The sequence below is a fragment of the Harpia harpyja genome, chromosome 7, assembly GCF_026419915.1.
Source record: "Harpia harpyja isolate bHarHar1 chromosome 7, bHarHar1 primary haplotype, whole genome shotgun sequence".
NCBI lineage: Eukaryota > Metazoa > Chordata > Aves > Accipitriformes > Accipitridae > Harpia > Harpia harpyja.
Genome location: NC_068946.1, coordinates 36,317,618 through 36,338,857, shown reverse-complemented (window position 1 = coordinate 36,338,857; position 21,240 = coordinate 36,317,618). Strand labels below are relative to the sequence as shown.

Here is a 21,240-nt window from a genome sequence, read left to right as displayed (position 1 = left end):
AGCATCTTGCTTTTAAAATATTAACTTGCTGGAACTTTGAAGCCATCCTAATCTTATAGCCCTAAAATTCATCTTCTGATTTTTTTACCGTACACTTCACAAGGTGTGTTTTCTTATTTATATTATTAACAGCAGAATAACATAACATTGTGCTTTGAGACCCACTGGTTTGCCACATTTTATCCTGGTAAGCAGGATATATGCTTACCAGCAGGATAAAAGCAGGCCTCTGGGAGATTTACTTACCAAAGGATCCAAACACTAGGTTCAACTTAGAAAGGCATAAGGCCATAAAATTATCAGGGCAGATGCCACATCTCTTTGTGTACACCAACCTCTTCCGCTTCACTCATTGATGCATGAAAATTGTGAAAGGAATTTCTCCAGCAGATCTGTCTCTGCTTTGATGCTTTTCTTTAGGGACAGAGAAATACTCAAACAAGTTCAGACCAAGAAATGAAAAAAAGAAGTTTGGAGATCCACATAGACCAACATGAGCTACTCTGCATCATGGAAGAAAAAAATTCTTATAGAGAGAATGGGTACTTATGTGACTGATGGCATGAATATTTACACTCCAAATTATGTAAGAATTTTGGAAAATAGTCTCTGATCAACGAAGTCTGTAAAACTTGATTATATCAATGGCATGTATTGTTAGCCTGTATTTTGGGGCAGAAAGAATTATAACATTGCTATCAATACTAAAGATTTTCCACACACACCCGTCCCCCAAAAGAAAAAAAAAATACAACATGCAAACCAAAAATTAGTTTATGTTCTTTTCTTAGGTCCCTCATTCCAGAAATTCATTTGCCATCACTGCCAAGGAAACTCAAGAAAGAGCTTGTCAGAGAGTTCCTTTTGCTTAAAAAGCCACTGCCACACATTTCCAATCTATTTTTTTGAGCCTAGAATATTTCTTTCTGAAATTATCCCACTTCTTTTGAGTATTTCTATGTAAAATATCTATGTTTCTTTTCTATATTACTCTTTAAAAAGAGTGGTTTGTTTCTGCGATGAACAGACCCATATACTACCAGAAACGGCTTTTTGTGATTCAAAACAAAAATTGTTCATGGGACTAATTTATGTCATTCCCAGAATAATAAGGTCCTCAGTGCCAGGGTTTGGACTTCTTTTAGCTGGTTTTCATTTGGATTTTTTTTGTTATGAAAATGGTACTACTTCCAGTAGTATTCACTCCAGATAGAAAACCTCAGTGATACAGAAAATAAATGTGGCATTACGTATAACCCAGCTGAAGGGATACACAATATTCTTCTTTGACTGGCTCAAAGGGCATGAGTCAGAGGGTAAAATGGAGAATGGAAATAATACTGGATTGTAAGAGGCAGCTTTCTGTAGTTAGTTTCTAGCTTCCTGAAAAAGGGACCTTGTATCAGTACCTCATGCATTGATACTTCTCACTGAGTGAGTTTGTCATTAGAAAAATGACATTGACCACTATGGGTTTATTTTCTCAGGTCCAGCACAACCTAAACAAAAGTCTGTGCCTGAGGTTGTTAAGGTGGAGAACCAAATGACTTCAGTAGACTTTTCAACTAATCATTAAGATGTTAAAAAAAGGCCATTAATGTTCACATTGGGTGCACAGAAAGCATATCCACTTGCAACCATGATTTTTAATCAGACTTTTCAGGCTTAATACCTTATTTTGGGCCAAATACTCACATTTCAATAGCTTTATCTTTGTTTCTGACTTAGTAATGGATACCTCTAATTGAGTAATGCCTTAGTATTTACTCATCTTTACTGTTACTACAAGCTCATTAGGAAAAGTAGGGAAATCTAGGGTTATGACATACCTATTCACTTCTCATGTTTCTTCTGAACACAATGGTTTTGGAATCCTGTTCTAGATTCTCATCCAAAGTACTTTATATATCAGATAGAAAATCACCTTATAAATATCTTCCTTGATTGAAAAAATAATGTAAGAACCTCAAACATTTATGAATTGTGGCCTTTCTTGTGTTCTTCAAGGTGAAAAAAAACATAGATTCTGCACATTTGAAAGCATTAACTGAAATCAAACTGATATTTTGTTTTCTCCACTCTAGGGCTTTTATCATTCCATAACTGCAAAATCACTACTAGTGGCTTACTTACCAAACCCTGAAAGATGCAGGGCCAAGCATCTGTTTTGTGCAATGTCAGAAGTGCCCTGCTTTTTTCTGGTATGTCAATTGGCAAATTTCTCCCAATTTGCCTGCCAGAACAATCCAATAATTTAAGAATCTAAGTCTTCATGTTAGAAAAATTTGTTGCTTTTCAATGAAGAGAAGATGGGATAGATGCATAGCTGGGACACTTAAAGATATATGACTGCAAGTAGCTGAGGGTTGGTGACTGTGGCCACAAAGCCAGGAAAAAATGTACCTGGTGTTATCCCTGTCCCAGAATAGACTAGGCTACTACTGGAAGAAGAGTTGCAGACCACTTGGAAAGAGTTTTGTTGATGTCTTGTTTCTCCTGAACATGTGCAATAAAGCATTGTGCCCCCGACGCCAAGGGATATTCCAGGCCAGTGGATTACAAAAATAAGACAGAGAAAAGAAATATTTAAAGTCTTTCTGTTACGATTCAATTTTGTTATCAAAATCAAATTCTATTCAATAGTTTATTTCTTTAATACTGCTGGTCCCTCTGTGCTCTTTCCTGATGTGACAGTAAAGTAAGTAATCTTTATTAAGACAGGCTGAGAGTTGGGGTTCTTCAGCCTGGAGAAGAGAAGGCTCTGGGGAGACTTTATAGCAGCCTTCCAGCACCTAAAGGGGGCCTACAGGAATGCCAAAGAGGGACTTTTTACAAGGGCATGTAGTGATAGGACAAGGGGTAATGGCTTTAAACTGAAAGAGGGTAGATTTAGATTAGATGTAAGGAAGAAGTTCTTCACTGTGAGGGTGGTGAGGCGCTGGAACAGGTTGCCCAGAGATGTGGATGTCCCATCCCTGCAAGTATTCAAGGCCAGGTTGGATGGGGCTTTGAGCAACCTGGTCTAGTAGAAGGTGTCCCTGCCCATGGCAGGGGGGGTGGAACTAGATGATCTTTAAGGTCCTTTCCAACCCAAACCATTCTGTGATTCTATGATTCTAATCATAGTAAAATTTAAATTGTCATAGTTATCAGCCACACAGGTGAGATGCTACATTAGCTGGGAGAGGCAGTTCACAATGCCCAGAACTATTGTTTTAGACCCTGTGCAGGGCCATGTTGATACCACTGTATCATGTTAATGATTTGTATTATTGAGATTTCTTATGCCAACATAAAAGCTAGAAACTTATTTTAAAACTATAAAAATGAAAACTAAGATTCTGCAGAACTAGATAGTAACCTCAAAAAAACAGAGAGGTTGCTGAATGCACACAATATGGGTTAGAGTCCAGCATTTTCTTGATTAAGTTGGGTCAGATTATTAGCTACTCCAAAATACGAAGATAGTGTTGTGAGGACACAATTTTTGATACTGAAGGCATAACCTTATAGTATCTTTCTGCATATATTGTCTTCCTTCTTTTCTTCCCTCCATTTTTGCTAAGTAAACTCCACTAGGTGCTTATGCACAGAAGTAGCAGGGAAAATATTTCATAGATTATAGTATCTAATGATATTTTTCTTTTCCTCTTTCTCTTCCGAATGAGAAATTGTTTCTTAGATCACATAAGTCTGCACTGGTGGCAGCCACATGACTGAGAGGGGATTTCCTACCTGGAGTTCTTCTGTGTGACTCAATCACACCAATGCAGATGTTTGGTTTTTTAGCAACAGTAAAAGCTAAAGTATTCAGATAGCTGAATACCATTCCTAGATACTTGTAGAAACTTTTAAAGGTAGAAGGGGCTGGAGGACTAAGGGATCTATAAATAGGAAGAATAGCACTTGTTCTGTCAGATGGCCTAAAAATCCTTTATTCATCTTAGTAGGCTCTACTTGCTGCTTACTATGAAAAGAGTAATCAAGTATCAGTGCAGCAGTATTACTAAGTCACAGATAAAAATCATCAGGTAAATATATTTTCTGGTTTTGTTGCTAGAATTGCTTTTCACTATTACATATAAACAGTAAGAGGTATATATAAAGAGTGATCACTTACTACTTGAAGTAAAGAAAGATACCCAAATCCTACATTATCAAAGTTTACTTTCACGTTTTTCCATCGGGCACTTTGATTGTTTTTTATGAGTTCCTCGCACTGACTAAAATTGTTGATTTGGTCGACTTCAAACCTTTCATCAGTTGTGGTGTTAACACAGTAGTAGAACTTCCCAGCAAACAGATTTACTCCCATGATGCTGAAAATTAGCCAGAATATAAGACAAACGAGAAGCACGTTCATGATGGATGGAATTGCTCCTAAAAGGGCATTCACAACCACCTAGTACACAAATACAGGGGGGAAAAGAAAAGAGTGTAAGAATATTTACAGCAATAACATTTTGTATACTGTTTTACCAATACTTAATAAATGCTTGTTCAGAAACTAATACTATAAATGTTAAAGCAGTACATTAATAACTGTAGCATTGCACTGTTCTTTTAAATACTTAACTTTAGTATATGTACTGAAAAGAAAATAAGTGAGAAAATTAAAATAAGTAAAAGAAAAACAAAAGAGAAGACTTTGTGGTAGTAAGATGAAGCCTGACACTGATGTGTTCTATATAAAAAAGACAAACATGTTAAATATAAGTACAGACATAATAAAATTCTAAAAATGCATCAAATTATAGCTTAAAAATGCTTAAAGAAAAATGGCAACCTGTAGATTTGATCAACATAGCTTTGAAATTTAAGCTGAAAACACAAATGCCATGAATCTAGAAACTAAGCTCTACATTAAAAGGATTATGCAGGAATTAAATACATATCTTTATTGCCTTATTGTTCCATGCAAGAATATAACAAAGATTAATTTCTTTGTATAGAAAAGCAAGACAGTTTTGCAGTATGTGTCTACTTGAATCAACATAATTTATTTCAAGCTCCAGTCTTATTGTTTCATGTATTGAGTTTAAGTCAGTAATACCCTTCATTTATCTAAAGAAGGACATATATCAAGGACATATTTAGGGGTTTTGATTTTGCATTTTAAATTATTTTTGGCCAGTTGCCTTCTCAGCCCCTTGCAAGCAAGATGTCAATAATTACTTATGTAGATAAAAAGTGTATTTTTCTGATGTATACAGTAATTAATCACATGTGTCTGTCAGAGCTATCAAAATTTTTGTGATATTTGTTTGGCTAATAGCTGAACAATCATCTCCCCTGAAGTATCCAATACCAGATCTCATTTCCAAGTTATATTTTATTTTAAATTTTACTTTTTTTCTCTGTAAAAGTTTTAGGACCTTGTAGGAAGGTAAAGTAAAATACATAGTAGGGCTCTGATTCTCAAGTAATCCAATTCCTGCAGTAAGACAGGAAAGGATTGGCATGGATACTTGGGGTGTATTAAGGTATCTTAGTCCATCTTTGTTCCCTGCTTTCTGCAACATAGAGGGATCTTCCCCACTACCAACATAATTCTGAGCAAACTCAGAGCTGCTCAATCTTACTACCTGTATTTCACAGCCTCTTGAAGGCCTTTGGAAACGGAGTATTGTGGTTGTGTTACTCGTCACTCAGCACCCTCCTCCTCCCAAATGTTATGGCCAGGAATTAGGACCTGTTTAGAGATCTTAGGTAGAAATGTTATTTTCAGGGCATATTTTCTTCTCATTTTAAGGGCCTCCTCCACTGCCAGAGAGTAGAAATGGGACCTTTCTGTAACTGAGAATTATCCTTATCTTTTATAAAACCATGAATTATTTAAAATTTAGCTTTTCTTGGCAGCTTCTATTTTTGGTGATAACTTTAAAGGAAGCATGCTTGCTTCTTGAGATTTCTGTTATAGAAAATGTGAAGTATCTAGGTGATATACGCATAAGCTAGCCATTTAAAAAGGCTAACAAGGTCCCAGTAATATTCTGAACATAAGAAACCATTTTCAAAGAAGTGAGGGAAATGTTTTTTTCCTATCCTGTAGGGAGAAGAAATCTGTTGCTACTTAGCTTGATGGAACTGAGAACAACATAAAAATTAGGAATGCAATGATTCTGGAATTTATTCCAAGTCTGACCTGATCTATGACACTGTATGCTATCGCTGCTTTGAAATTCTAGGCCAGCTAGAGTTTGTCTTAGCTTTTTATTTCTTCCTTTTTTTTTTTTTTCTTCACCCTTAAAAATGTTCTGGATGTGTTATACTGATTGAATTCCTCCGTTTAATCTTGGTGAAAAACCTGAAAATAAAGATGTCAAGAAAGAAAGATGGGGATTTAGTCCTGCAACTTAAATAAATTAAGGTTACCTGTGCTCACACAAAGAATGGTTTTGTGTGAATTAGGTGCCTGTAGCAGTTATCTTTTTAATAACCCTGAGATCCATTGGACCACAGCACAGATCCAGAACAGGCAGCAGAATACTAACAGCTACCGTAATTGTTGTAACAATTATGAACTGGTAATAGTTGTAGAAAGAAAGATTTCTACAAAATGCCATCAGCGTGTCTCACATCTTTAGATGAATAGGTAATGCAGTCTCGCTACTGAGACTGCGAAAAGATCAGCCACCTCTTGAATAAGAAGTGAACAGCTTCCAGCAACTGTTCCAACAACGGTTCCAACAACTTATTTCATATAGGTCACTGAAAACCCATCAAATGGTAACAATTTTTGGTCACTACTGACCTGGCCTGGATGCGAACTGGTGACCTAGAGATGAAAGGCTCTGTATCCTATTACCAACCCCTTGAGCTATCCAGTCCCCCTGGAAGGTTTTTTAAGAAAAGAAGAAAAGAAAATTAAAACTTTTAGAAGTCGTTTTCTGTTTGCTTTTTGTTTTTGTTTGATTTTTGATTTTTTTTTTCCCCACCAGTGTTGAGCCTTTGCCCTATCATATTTATAAGGTAAAACTGCATTTTTATATGCTGGTCAGATGCTTGGCTGGCTGTAAAGTCCACCTCAGGAAGAAGTCTTTAATTTCTTCAACACATCAGTTGGAAGCAATTGCTTTATCAGTGTTTTCTCTGTTTACTTTTTTGGTATTTGCTTTGGGAATAGCTGAGGTATATCAGGATAAGCAGGACATTAGCTTACATAATATACATCCAAGATAGCACCCATACATACACACATGACACCTACACACATAAGTTATAGCAAATGGACAGAAAAAACTGAGAACCAATTCAAAAGTGAACTGAATGCAGAAGACCAATTAGCATTTCTTAATGAGTTAAAAATTTAGCAAATAAAAATTGTCAATCTTGTCTTGTTGAAAAGACTCTGTAGTGGGTTAAAAGAATGTTGGCAACCACAGCTCTTATTTTTGCTCTTTCTTCAAATCTAGATCAGATGTATATGATTCTAAATGTATTTTTTATTTTAAAAGGGGCTGTTCTTTTGGGCCTATTTTCTGCTATTCCTTGATACAGAATATAATGCCAATAAATTGGGAAAAGATGTTTGCAGAGTTGTTTGTTTGTTTGTTTGTTTTAAATTACCTATGTATTTCCTCAATGCTGGGATGTTGGTGGTCAGGCTGACTCCGGTAAGCAAGCTGCAAAAGCCCAAGCTGATTCTGCTTGTTCACCTTCCTATAGCTTCAGGTAGGTGGAATAGCAATAAGTGCAAGTAAGAAGCAACACCTGACACCTACAAAGACAAATGGGCTCTAGCCTATTTCACACCTCAGTTGATATTCATCCAGGAAAAAAAAATTGTTGTGGCAAACCATGTCTCCTCTAGAGGAAAGCAGTATTTCATATATATATATATACACACACACACAATTTTTTCATGTTTACATTTCCATAACATTTATCTTCCAACATCAGATATATATGTAACATAAAAGAATTACTGCAATGCTAATTGTCTGTCTTATCCTCTAGCTGATATGACATTATGTCAATACAAATTAGTAGTCCACTTGGTTTTTGTTGTTGCTGGTTATATCTTTTTTTGGACAACTGTCCAAAGAAGACAGCAAAATGGAACTGGGGGAAAAAAAAAAAAATCAGTTTTGCTACCAGAGCTGTGCATATGTATAGAATGAGGACTGTGCAAAATACCAGCTTATCCCTGCTGTATGCGTAGAAGATAAGAAAGCTTTACTAGATTCAGCCTTGCTGTGGGACACATATCTGAAACACATAGTGAGATATAAATGTATTATAGTTCCCACAGCAAAATAGCTTCATTAGATCCTGGCACCTCAGCAGCCACAGGCTTTCCAGGAGTTCCCACATTGGACCTGATTAATTGATATGTCAGGGCCTCCTGATATCTGTATACAAACCAGGAACAATCTTCATCGGTACTTATCCATTTTTTCCGTAACTTTTGCAGCTTCCGTGAAGAAATTCCAAACTCTGTCCCTGGTGCAAATGAGGAGGAAGTTACTATCTTCGGGATGGAAAGGAAGATTATAGGATTATGTCTGGAACATTCTTCCTACTTAAAATGACAAAGTACTTTATTTGCCTCCACTTTGGAAGTTGTCAACTTCATAATTTTATGCTTAAACAGGAAAAGTTTCCCAAAGATTTGATGTGCCAGATCTCATATCAGAGTCCTTTGAAGGAGTCCATCAAAGGCTATAGAGGTTATTTAACTGCTACCTGGTATTTTTTTTTCTGCATGTACATTCTCACATGAGATTCACATACAGAAGCACAGAAAGCCAAATAACTTTTACTTCACCAGGACCCGTATGGACGAAATCAAACCTTATATTCTATGCATGCTATATGGGCCTAACAAGCATAAGACATGTTCCTCTTGTACTCAATTCCTTGATAGCTGGGAAAGCCTGAGAAGTGTTCAGGAACTCCAAGGAAGAGGAACAAATTGTGGGCTTGAATACATATGTCAAAAAAAGAGAATAGTTTCTTTCCCTTTAAGTAACTATCTGTCTAGTCACACAGTCGTAGACTTCAGGTGGTGCTTGTTACAAAAAGCCATTCATCTCTCTCTTAGCAGTACAGGGATTGAAGAGCCAGTTGTTCAAAGACAGCAGCATGCAGAGGGAGTTTGACAATAGCATACGTAGCATAAGCCACATTAGAGCAAAATATGAAAATTCATTCCTGACTCAGAGGAAACACTGACACTGCCTGGGGCAGGATTTGAGAGTAAGCTACGAGTATTGCCTTGTCTTGAACACGGATGAGGTAAGAACGTCTGCCATAAGATCATGAATCTCCTCTGCTCAACTGGCCAAAGTCCAGCTGTCCACAAAGCTGCCAGAGAGAGCATTTGCACTGAAAGATGAAGTGAGCAAGTAGCCATTGGTTTAGATTCTTGGTCCACCGCCGAGGTAAGATTGCTGGAATGAGAAGGTAGGTATGCTGTGAGTGGACAGCAATGGAGGCTCAGGTGACATACATGATCTGAGTTTAGCATGTTCTCATAGTGAAGGACTTCGATGACATCACACAAGGAAGGCTAGAAGATGCTGAAACCACACTGACTTGACCAGGTGGTGGGTATCAGGTAACAGACAGGTGTATTCTCTCTTAAACTGTGGAGGAGTTGAGGCAAGGGAGGAAAGGACATAAGGGATACAGTAACTTTCCCAGTCAGGGGATTGAAAGAGCATCTCAGGTAGACCATGAAGAAAGCCGATACCTGAATCAAAAAGATGACCACTGTCTGATAGTCCAAGGCAAGGAATCATTGGAACAAACCTCTGTCTTGAGAATTATCATCCCTTGCTCTTTGCATTCATGAATCAACAGCTATAAGAGAACCAGTGAATCAGCTGATTTATTTGTATTACGGCAGCATAAGCATACCACTGGACCTTCGCAGGCCAAGCACCAACACAGTGAGATCAGCTGTCCAGCAGCTTGAATTCAATGTATGGCCCTCCTTCATGTACTTTTAACTGATAGGTTTTCCACTATCACTGGATCCTCTATCGTAAGTATTCTATGCGTTTTCTAGTTTACCCATCACAAAACATGGGCACATGTTCCTGTCAGATGAGTCAGAAATATATAATAGGAACTTCTCTATATGGAAATAATGGTGTTTTCCAAAGACTGGTGCTTACAAAAATAGACCGATGCTCATAAGGTGACATGCAATCCAAAAATTTGTTATGCAGACCAAATTTAAGGGAGGTATTTACCCATTCTGCTCTTTTAATAGAAAGGAAGACCCCTACATCAAAGAAGTTCAAAGGAAAAAAAAAGAAACCAAACCAAACACCCCAAACCCCTGGATTTTACTAATTGCACAGCAAAACCAAATCCACAATATCAATTGCCCTATTAACAAACCCTTTTGAAAGGTAATTAGAAATGCAAAGGTAGGTAGTATAGAGCAAAAAGTTCCCAAGAATTCTTTACAGTACCTTCCCCCCAAAATACTTGGAACAGCTCCTCAGTCCCCAGGGATGAAATTGATCTCATAACTGTACCTATGAAGAATGGGAAAATTTGTGCAGAGTATCTCTTAGTAAGCTTTTCACACTTTGGTGATCACAGATGGCTTTGAGTTTATGAGATGGCAGTCCCTGGCATTTCACTACTAAAATTGTATACACAAAGATAATCTGGAACCTTGTAGATAAGCAGTGTGACGTAAAACACGGCACTAGATTTCTAGAAGAGAAGTACCTTAAGAAACGTGCAATTCCTTCAATTTTCTCATTTGGTTTGTCAGGTAAAAAGAGGAAATGCGTGGACCTGCAGGGCAATCAGTGGTGATAAAATCTTAATCAACAAACAAAACAGAAAAAAATCTCAGCAAATACAATTTTCATCAATTATGAGGTCATCCACCAGTGCAGTGATGAAATTTGCTACTATCCAGGTTTGTGCAAAGATTAACAAGAGTGAAGGTGAGCTTAAACATTTAAATAATTCAGATTAAAATTGTGAAATCCTTAAAATAATTCAGTTGGAACATGCCCAGTTCATGATAACTATTTGAGTTCATTTTCATTGTGAGAGCATCTTGTAACAGACAGCACTGAGATCATGATCAGCAATGTGCTAGCCCTACGTGAAGTGTAAACAATCTCTAACAAAATAGGCCTAATTCTTTCTCATAGGCAGAAGTATTTAACTGGGTAGGAGATGGGTTTGAACCTGTGAAACAGTGAATTATAGCTGTTAAAAATCAAGTCAAGATTTCTGCTGATATTTTACTCTAAATATGATGATTTGTACAGAAGTATACACATGCATGCACAAGAAAATATTTTTTTTCCTTTTTAAACCTAACATCTACCATCTAAACATCAAACCTTGTGTAATCCTTTTTCATCCTAAACAATTCAGAGCAAGTTATAAAGTTGAAAGGAATGGCACCTGAATGGCAAAACAGGGATTTCATCTGAATTTCTACTGTCTTAAAATTCCCCAAAGCCTGACCATTCAAAGTACTATTTTCTCACTCAGTAAACACGACACTTGGGAGCAACTTGTTTTCCTAAAAAAAAAAAAAAAAAAAAAAAATCACTCAGAAATAATTTATCAATAATCCCTGGTTTTTTTCAAGGTATTGTATACATGTAATGTAAACATCTTGCACCAGTAGTGTAGTACACATGCTGGTTGTGTGTTTACAGTCCCTGCTGGAAGGCAGGGACCATTTTGTTTCTGCAATATCACGTGAAAGCAGCACCTTCGCTCCTGTTGTCCCTTCCCACATGTGACCTGCGAGTGTTTGTAAGGTGGTAGGGGGCTCAGCGAGACAAAAGTGGTTGGGGCAGTCCCTTTCTTCTCACCAAATAATAACAAAAATGCTGTAATAATGGCTTCCTGCTCTCCCTGGTACTACAAAACAGATGATGAAAACTGCCTTTCTCTGAAGTTAGAGGAGTCACTTCTACAAGTCATAACACAGCAGAAAGTCAGTGGGATCGGAGGAAATGGGTATGGGATGTAAATTAGGAGAAGCTACGTCCGTTGGAATTGTTCCTCTCACAAAGGCAGCGGAGGTGCCCGGCCTGTGGGCCAGCAGACAGAATACAAACACTGCCCAGTGCAGAGGGTTAAGACTGATCTTCAGTGGAGGCTTTGGGCTCTTTGCCACAGTCACTTAGTGTGAGGTTTGGAGGTGCCCATGAAGGAAGATAACTGATGATGCAGTACAGGAGAAATATTCCCATGCAAGATACCCTGTCTCGTCTGAGTGTATCCATGGAGTTTGATGGAAGAGGGATGTCATGTATAGATATATAAGGATTAAAAGTTCTTAATGTCGAAGGGATAAACTATAGGTACATTCCTACAGCAGTAGTGTAGATGGGAACTTTTATTCAAAGATAATAAAGAAAATTTATCACATTTTTCCAATGTTTATATCAGGTAGTAAAACATACCTGACAGTGCAACCTAGCAGATGAGGACAGAATAGGGGAGGGAGAAAGGGAGAAGAGGGGGAGAGAGAGAGATTGCGATAATTCTTTTACTTGCCAATACATACTTTAACAAGACACCTCAAAACTACATATTTTTCTCATTGAGTAGCTTGGAATGGGTACACTGAGAAGAAGCATGCTGCATACGCTTGATGATCAGCTATGAACCGACTTTGGAGACAACAAAGGATGAGAATTAAATATTTCTGTGAAAGTGCAACCTACTTGACATGATCCAAATAATGATTCTAGGGAGGAACTAAGGTGAATCTAAAAATGTAAATTCATCCAAGTTATTAAAACCTTCTCATTTTCAATTAATACTCCTCTCTATTTTATCTTAATGGACTTCTTGTGAGAAAGTCTTATAACTTTGTCCCAAAACAGAAATCAGGGAGGTGCACCATGTTTGTATGAATGTGTGATCTATAATCCACTAATTAAGTTCCAATGTTCCAGTATTTACCTCACTGTAAAAAACAAAACTGAACCAAAAATCAAATACCCCCCCCCCAACACTCAAAAAGAAATAACACAAACCTCCCCCAAATCCCTTATATCAAATAAGAATTTCCCATAACCCAGCTTGTGTCTGTTGCCTCTTGTTATCACTGTGCACATTTGAGAAGAGTCTGGCTTTGTCTTTTCTCTATCCTCCAACCAAAATTAGAAGTAGCTTAGTGATTTTGCCTTTGAGAAGTGCATAGAAGAACTGGAATATTGCCACCTTTGCTACACAGTTTGCCTTAATGCCACCTATGTATATATAATTTATTCTTAACTACATGACCTATGATTATGTAAGCCCAGAATCAAGTAACATTTAGAAAAATGTTTAGAAAAGTTAGAAGTAAAGGAAAAAATAAAACTGAAATCTTATTCTAGCAAACTAATGCTGATCCTTAATTTGGGGTCACTACAAAGTAGTAAACAGAAAGTGTGTAGAAGTAAATTATGGTAGTGAGACTAGAATATTATTTAAATCAAGAAAAAAAGCACAAAATGTTGTTTCATGAAAGAAATCAATGCATTTTTAGAACTGGCATGAGAAGCACCTCATGTGTGAAACAACTAAAAAAATTTGAATATTTATGACAAGATTTATGACAAGGTTTTCAATTCTTGAGTAAAATGCAGACTGTATTGGAATACAGGGTGAAGATTATTAGAAAACTACCATTTAAAGCAGCAACTGTAAAGAAAAATTTGGATTTACCTAAGAGCATGCAAAGAAAAGACAGGCAGATGGAAAGAATCAGAGAGACCTGACAAGGAGGTACAACTAAATCTTAATCTTAACAGTAATGAACAAATAAAGTTGAAGCAAGAGATAAAAGATCTCAGAGGAAAAGAAAATCACTCCCTTAACCAGCCAATTGCAGTCTTTTCTACTTTTTCTTAATTGTTACTGTATAAGTGCAGCTGACTGAAGAATGCTTCTGCTAGTGAATTTTATCTTCAAAGAAAGTAAAATACTTCCTTAAACACTTAACACACAAACTATTTCTATAACACTTTGTGCTGGAAAAATTTCATGCTATTGGGTGGTGAGTTTATATCTTGGCATGCTAGAACTGTTAGCAGGGAGGTTCGACCAGCTGATCTTAGGAGGTCCCTTCCTACCTCAATGATTCTGCAATTCTGTCCTAGCTTTAATAAGAAAATTTAACTTGGTTAAAGTAGTAACAGAAACCTTCCTTATTCATGTAACAGTCTATTAAAAGCAAGCTACACTGTTGAATTTAACAAAATAATGGCGTTCCCGGAGCAGCTTTGATTCTGTTTTTCACCAGAAATCAAGTATATGACAAAATACTTCTGAAGACAGTATAGAAGAAAAGACAAAATTTAACATACTGTATGACAAAATACAATAATTATCTGCCAAGCAATAAATCACATGGCTGCATTTCTTTGAGGAGACCTGGTAAATATTGTTAAATACACACGAGCATGAAAACAGAGTAATTATTTGATGTGGGAACAATATCTTCGAATTTCACCAGATGCAGTGAAAAAAAATAACTTCTTGCTCTTCCTGTTGCATAAATGAAACATTATTGACCTTTATGTGTTCTTTAACATTTTTAATTAAAATGCAAACTATATTATGTATCTCATTCAAATTTCATTAAATTTTGATCCTAAGAGTAAGGTTTTTCTTCAAGATACAACAAACACATATCCAGACAAAAACTGTATCAGTTTCAATTATATAAGAAACTCCTTCAAAAGTGCTCTTCTAATTGTAGAATTACAGTCTAAGAAAAATCTCAAAATACTAAGATATGTCCTGTATGATTTATGAACATTTATATAAAGAGTCTTCTTACATCGAAGTTTGTAATTTTTTTAATTCTCTTTCAGAGACATAACACTTCTAATACATTTCCTTAAAACTCAAAGGTAATGAATAAGATCACAGTCCTCAAAAAAATCCTTCAAAGTGCATAGTCTTTTGATCAACACAATGTATTCCTCTATATTTAAGAGAAACTTGAAGATAGTGAACACACTTTCCTGAGAGTGAATACATAATTCTTAACTGTGAGATGAGATGCTAAATTTACAGTGAATGGTGTTTATGTCGATACATCATTTACACTGAAGCTATAAACCCCCCTGCACTAATGATACCCTCCTACAGTTGGTACTTGCAAGGGTTGTAGTCTAAAAGCTGGATTTTTCTAAGGATCTCATAGTGAATGCAAATTTTGTGTATCACTGACACGTCTCCTGCAGGACATTTCTAAACTCTAAGAAAAATGCTATAAAAATAATACTGTTATTGGCATTTTATAAAAATTACAAAAACTAGTTTCCAACACAGGGCAAAGAAGTCTGAATTCAGATTCCAAGAAAGGATTATTTATGTTATATGATGTCTTGTGTTATCCATATACACTTCAAGTGGTTTACTTAATGTAATATATAGGGGTTTAAAAATTATGCAAGAATTTAAACTGCAATTATATAAATATCTGTAGTTGTGACTATTCACATTGTAGTGTTTTGGTGTGTGCTTAATGTATTAAAAGTTCAAACCTTTCTATGGGATATTTTTGAATGTATGTAGCTATAAATTGAGTAACAGAGTAAAGCACAGATCTTTCCAAAACAATGGAAAAGCCAGATTCAAATTTTTAAAGAAAGACATTTTTTTATCTCAGTTAAAAAAGCCTCTAAAAAACTAAAAATAGCTGAGGTACCTTTGTCCTGCGAAAAGAACTCAGATAACTCTAAATAACAATACTGATTTTCTCAAAAGATTTCACGTTAATTCTGTAACATCAGAAATTTCAAAGGATTATTTCCAAAGATTTAAAGCAATTGCAAAGGGGGTGTAGGGTGAGTATATATAATCTAGTTTCGCTGCTACTGGGATTCTCAGATGAGATTGTCTCTCCTTCTAACCCTAAATACGCAATGTAGTGATTAGTTACACTGTAATCATTAAGGGTAGAAAAGGGGGAAATACTGTACCCATAATACAGATAAGGGGAGGAACCAGTGGTCCACCCCATCCAAGCTGAAGAAAGGTTATCCTATATGAAATAGAAATATATAGCCTGTTATTAGTTGTGAATCTGTAATGACAGACACTTGATATTATGTTTTATAACTCAATCATATGAGAAATGTTTCTTTCCTACTAATGAAGTTTAGAATACTCTTGAAAGTGCCTCATTATCGTTTTCCTGGTAAGGGAATCTAAGGAAGAGCCACTGAATTTTAGAGGATATTTAAGACATCAAATACTCTAATTTAGTTTTACAAGTTATGAAATTGGACTGGAAATTTGAAATACAGTAAATGTTTAAAGCCATCAGCCAGAAATATGCATAAGGCATGCAAAACTGAAAGTGCAAGTGGATTTCAGATTGTTTGCTGCCTTCTACTATTTCTCTAATAAATAAATCAAGCACGGCATGACATGCTTTATTTTGTGAAATTAGACACAAATGCATGCTTTATTGTCACTTAATTCTCTAACTCAGCAAAGCAACATATACTCAGTATTCTACATTTACAAGTAGCATACCAATTCAGAACTAGCACAAAAGCATTATATTGCAAGTACTAAAAAGCTAAACAAAAAGCAATGGGTATATTCAAATCTCAGTTTGCAGATACTTCTGCTCAGTAAATACACTGAGATGAGAATATAAACCCTAAGACAGAAATTTAAATTAAATTAAAGCAATTCTTTACTTTGCCTTCCAGCATCTGGGTGGAGTCGGTTTTTAGATTCACTATAGAAAAATATTAAAATTTCTCAGAATTCAGTATACTAGCAGATATTTTAAATGCCTTTAATATGGCAAAATTCATTTCTGTGCTCAAGGCAAGCACAGGTTCTGGACCACTTGTCCCCTGTTTTGGTGCAGCTGGTTCACATATCTTATATTCACTTTGGAAAGAGAATTTATCCCATTTATGAAACGGCGTAATGACAAAATTAAGTTGTAACTACAGAGTATAACTGTAGACTTATAAGAATATAACTTAAAAAGTGAAGTATGTTTCATATTTAGGGATAACAGAATAGTTATTAGTATTTACTGACTATGTAAAATGCTGTATTCTTCCAGTTCACTGGAACGGTAAACTTATTTAAGAAAAGGATCATTTTAAAGTAGCTGAGAACTTAGCAGATTTTTTTACAAAATGATGCAGAGCTTTATACATCCAGTGACTTTTGTGGAATACATGCGATCGCTTACATTTTCAAGGCAAAATTTGCACAATTTTGAACATGGGGTTAAACATCAAAATTATAAATACATGTTGAATAAAAACTCAGCTTGTTTTGTCACAGCTTAGCATAGGTATAGGCAATATAAGAAAGCAAAGAGGGTTGATTTTACTTTCTGTTGGCAGATAAAAGAATCTGGTTTTATGGATTTTTATGAAATGAACTCAGTTTCTGAGAAGACTGTAATTTGACTGTAGTCTTATTATGAGCTGGTCAATTATTTATTATTTGAACCTTTTTACTGTTCGTGAGTCATTCATAAAGTAATGCTACTATCTGTCAATGAGCTGTTGTGAATACTTGCCAAGTGCTTTGGAAAAACCATTTTCAGGAGTGCATGTAACTAATAGTAAAGATAAGGCCTATACAGTTGGCCAGTCAAATTTGCTAAGTGACTGGAATCAGGTACTTCATTGATTATCATTAATATTGGAGGACAGAGCTGAAACCTTTTTTGCTTTTCCAGGCCCTTCTGTGATTCCTACACAGTAAGTTGCTCGTGAATTATTCATGTTGTGTATCTGAAATTCTATCATATGATTGGGTTTCTGGCATAGTTTCATAGTTATTCAGTGAGAAATAAGGGAAAGCAGTAAATAGATTTCAAATAACAGGTACTTTTCTTTGAGCATGAATATCCTAAATCTTTTAAGTGGAAAATTTAGTAAGGCTATCATGTAAGGATACAGAAAAATGGAATAAAACCTTTGGCAATCAATTTTGACATTATCTTTCTAGAAACGATCTGTTTTTTCCAACGTCATCTAAAAAGCTGCATTTCTTGTCCCTGTGTAACTTCTATACTGGTCTCCAAGTCCTCCTGCAGCTGACCAGAACATTATTTAAAAAGTAAAGCTGACAGCAATTTCTCAACATTTCTCCACACAAAACCACAGTTATCTGAATGTTCATGAACAGTAAGTACAAAGAAAGACAAAGAGAAAATGGCTAAATCAAATAGTCATTCCATAATTAAATGAAAATTTGTACATTCTGTAGTACTTGACCAGCCCTTACCCTGCTGAATATCAATTCATTAATTTCAAATGCTGAGAAAACTGTTAAAAGTCGATTTGCTACATGAAACTGAAATTTATTAATCTAGTAATCATTCATTAGCAATATTTTTTTGTGAAGCATTCTGAAGTAGAGATATGTAGCCTGATGAATACAATTTAAGGAACAGAATTCTAAGCCTCAATTTGACTTGATTAAACTTAGGTTTGTATCTAAAGGTTGTTCAGACAGTATATTGCAAGCTATTACACTGGTTTATGATTGACTTGAAATTCATTAGTGCGTTGTTTCCGCTTATGTTTCCATGAAGTAGCAATGACATGCATATAGAGTTAGTTTGTATTCAGTGGCTTTAAGGAACAGAAGGTATAAACAAATGAAAAAATAAGTTAAAATGCTTTCTTGAGTGAGACGAATAGTAAGCAGGGCCTCCAAGTTACTCAGAATAAGTAAAAAAGAACTTTGTATACATTGTATTGAATATTGAATAGAGATTTGTTGAAATAAGAAGGGTATTTACCTTACAAAAAGAATGATTTCATAGAGAAATCAAATAACTTGATTTGGTTTTAGTCAGCCAAACTCAGAAATAGATTTAAACCACTAGTGGGTATGAACATATCTCTAGTACCATCTAGTAAAATTCAGTGGGGTTAGACCAAAGGTGGTTTATCAAATATAACGAAAAATGAAGGATTTCAACTAGTAACAGAAAATATCTTTATTAACTAATGCTGAATTAGATTCCTGTATAAATATTGTGATATGTTTATCAGTTAAACATTAATAAAATCTTGCTACATTTTATTCATCATTAAGAGTCTGTTAAGAGAGTTCATAGTTGGTAAGTTCAAAGCCTTATATAGAAAACTCCTGAGATTGGCTAGAAAGTAAAGTAACCTTAATGAATGTAACTTCTATGTGATACTGCATATGGATTTAGGTGAATTGATGAAGCTTTTTGCTTATCTGTTAGTAAAAGATATGCAATAGATAAAAAGATAGTGCAGCCTTTCTGCATGGACTTGTCATTCCTTATTCTGCATGCATGGATTCTTTCTATGCATGCATAGGTTCAGATTCTGTCATGTTGTCTTACCCTCATGCCTTCAAATCGTGACAAAGCTCTTAGAGGTCTCAAAGCTCTTAGTGTCCTAAGGGACTTAATGGCACCAAGTTCAGAGTAACCCAATGCATTTGCTGTTAAGCTAACCAAAGAGACCTATATGAAAACAGGAAAGTAAAAATTATTATATTGTACATACTACTTTACATACCATAGATGTGAGATACAAGCTTCTTTAGAAGAATCTAATTTTGGACCACTTTCTTCAGGAATGGGAAGTCTTTTAAATAAAAAGAAATTAAAAAAAAAAAAAGAAAGAAGTAATATGAAAGAAGAGTAGGATAGGTAAATAAACAAACAAAAATATCATGAGGTAACAATATCTGGAAATATTAATACTTCTGAATTTCATATTTTGCTAGTGATTTGAGGGCATCTAAAACCACAAAAGCAAATTAAATTAATCTCTCCTTTTTAGCTATTTAAGTATTGCTCTCACTTTTTCTTTGTTTTACAGTGTTGTTGGGATCAGTAATTATAGTTGATAACACACATTTGATTGCCCACAACCAAAAGGGAAACGATTGAAGCCTGTTTTGAATTAACAGATAGGTCACAAAACAACATTGCTCCTCTGGAAATTGGTAGAAAGGATTCATTTTTCTATATTCAGTTACACTGACTAATCCATTTGCCTGACTGCTGAATTTATGTGCTTTACAGCCTGACATTAACCTGGATTATGCTGTTTCTTAAAGACCTTATAAAAACAGTTCCACAGGTGGTAGAACTCCACAGGCCTTTATACATTCTATGTCCTCACACTACCTCAGTGAGAAATAACATATTCTCTATATTTGCTATGGCTCCTGTCCAAAATACCTTCTGTTTTTCTCCTGTTTCCCCTAAATGCTCCTTCATTATGCTGTTCTAATTCCTTAACTATTTATTAGGCCAAAAATAGCATAATGGTCTCATGTACTCTTTCTTTATAAAGAACAATGCATCAGGTAAAGAGAACTCTAGGGCAGTGCTCTTCATGAACCATATTTAAAAACAAGCATTATATGTGAAATCTTTAGCTTTTAAAAATTAACAGCTTTTCTGTACTTGTCAATCCTGAGCTCTAGCAACACGCAAAACTAGGTGCTTCTGAAATCTGAATTTCTTCCTCCAGCACATTCATCATACTACTGAAAACTTTTAAGCTTTCAAGCTGCCATAATCTAAAGCAAAATTAAAGAAAATATCCAGGTGTAGAAATCCAGGATTTAATCATGAGCTTATTCAGACACTTGAATGTGTGATACCTTCACACAAAGAAGTATTCAAATTTTCACATTCACAAGATGGTTGTTTGGGATATTATGATTTAAATGAGGTCAAATATTAGTGAAAATGAGTTTAGAAAAGGAACAGGTGCTTCTGCTTGCATGCTTCTTCAAGCTTTTTTGTTATAGGTGCCACTTAGGTACCCATTTTGAGAAGAATTTAGATACTAAAGAACTAACGTGTTTTCCAAAAAGAGGGTGCTTTCTTTGTATGAGTACTATGTTTGAACATGGTTATCTGTAGTTGCATATATGAAGCTGAATCCTAGATATATTTAGTCCATAATGTAAAGCAATCAAAAAGGTTGTAGGCACCCATCACAAAACAAAACTGGAGAAAACGAACTGCTTTGATTAGCCCTTGTATGCTGGGAACACATTCAGAAACTGTTGAATTTTTAGCAATTCTTTGGGTCAATAACTGCTTATGAAGTTTACCTTTTACCTATTCAGTGTCTGTTTCTAAGTCATTGAAACCAGGACAAAATGTATCTTAATTTTAAAATGAGCTTGTTTAATATTTGTTTTTCCTATAAGTTTTACCAGAAAATTCTATCTTAAAAATGTAGCTACTGGTTGTGGTTTCATAACTGTGTAAACCATAGCATTTTAGTTTCACACACGCAA

The 21,240-nt window shown here is 35.4% G+C and overlaps 1 protein-coding gene across 6 annotated transcripts in view; it reads right to left on the bottom strand.

Moving 5' to 3' along the window:
• LOC128143708 (sodium channel protein type 1 subunit alpha) overlaps positions 1 to 21,240 on the bottom strand; it is a 102,634-nt gene that overhangs the window by 9,760 nt on the left and 71,634 nt on the right. For 5 of the 6 annotated variants that reach the window (XM_052791231.1, XM_052791235.1, XM_052791230.1 and 2 more), the window contains exons 21-22: positions 19,316 to 19,438; positions 4,121 to 4,402 (exon numbers count right to left, since the gene is read on the bottom strand). In XM_052791231.1, coding sequence (XP_052647191.1) covers positions 4,121 to 4,402; positions 19,316 to 19,438 — 405 coding nt within the window. The remainder of the gene's footprint in view (positions 1 to 4,120; positions 4,403 to 19,315; positions 19,439 to 21,240) is intronic. The other variant, XR_008235855.1, reaches the window with a different exon arrangement.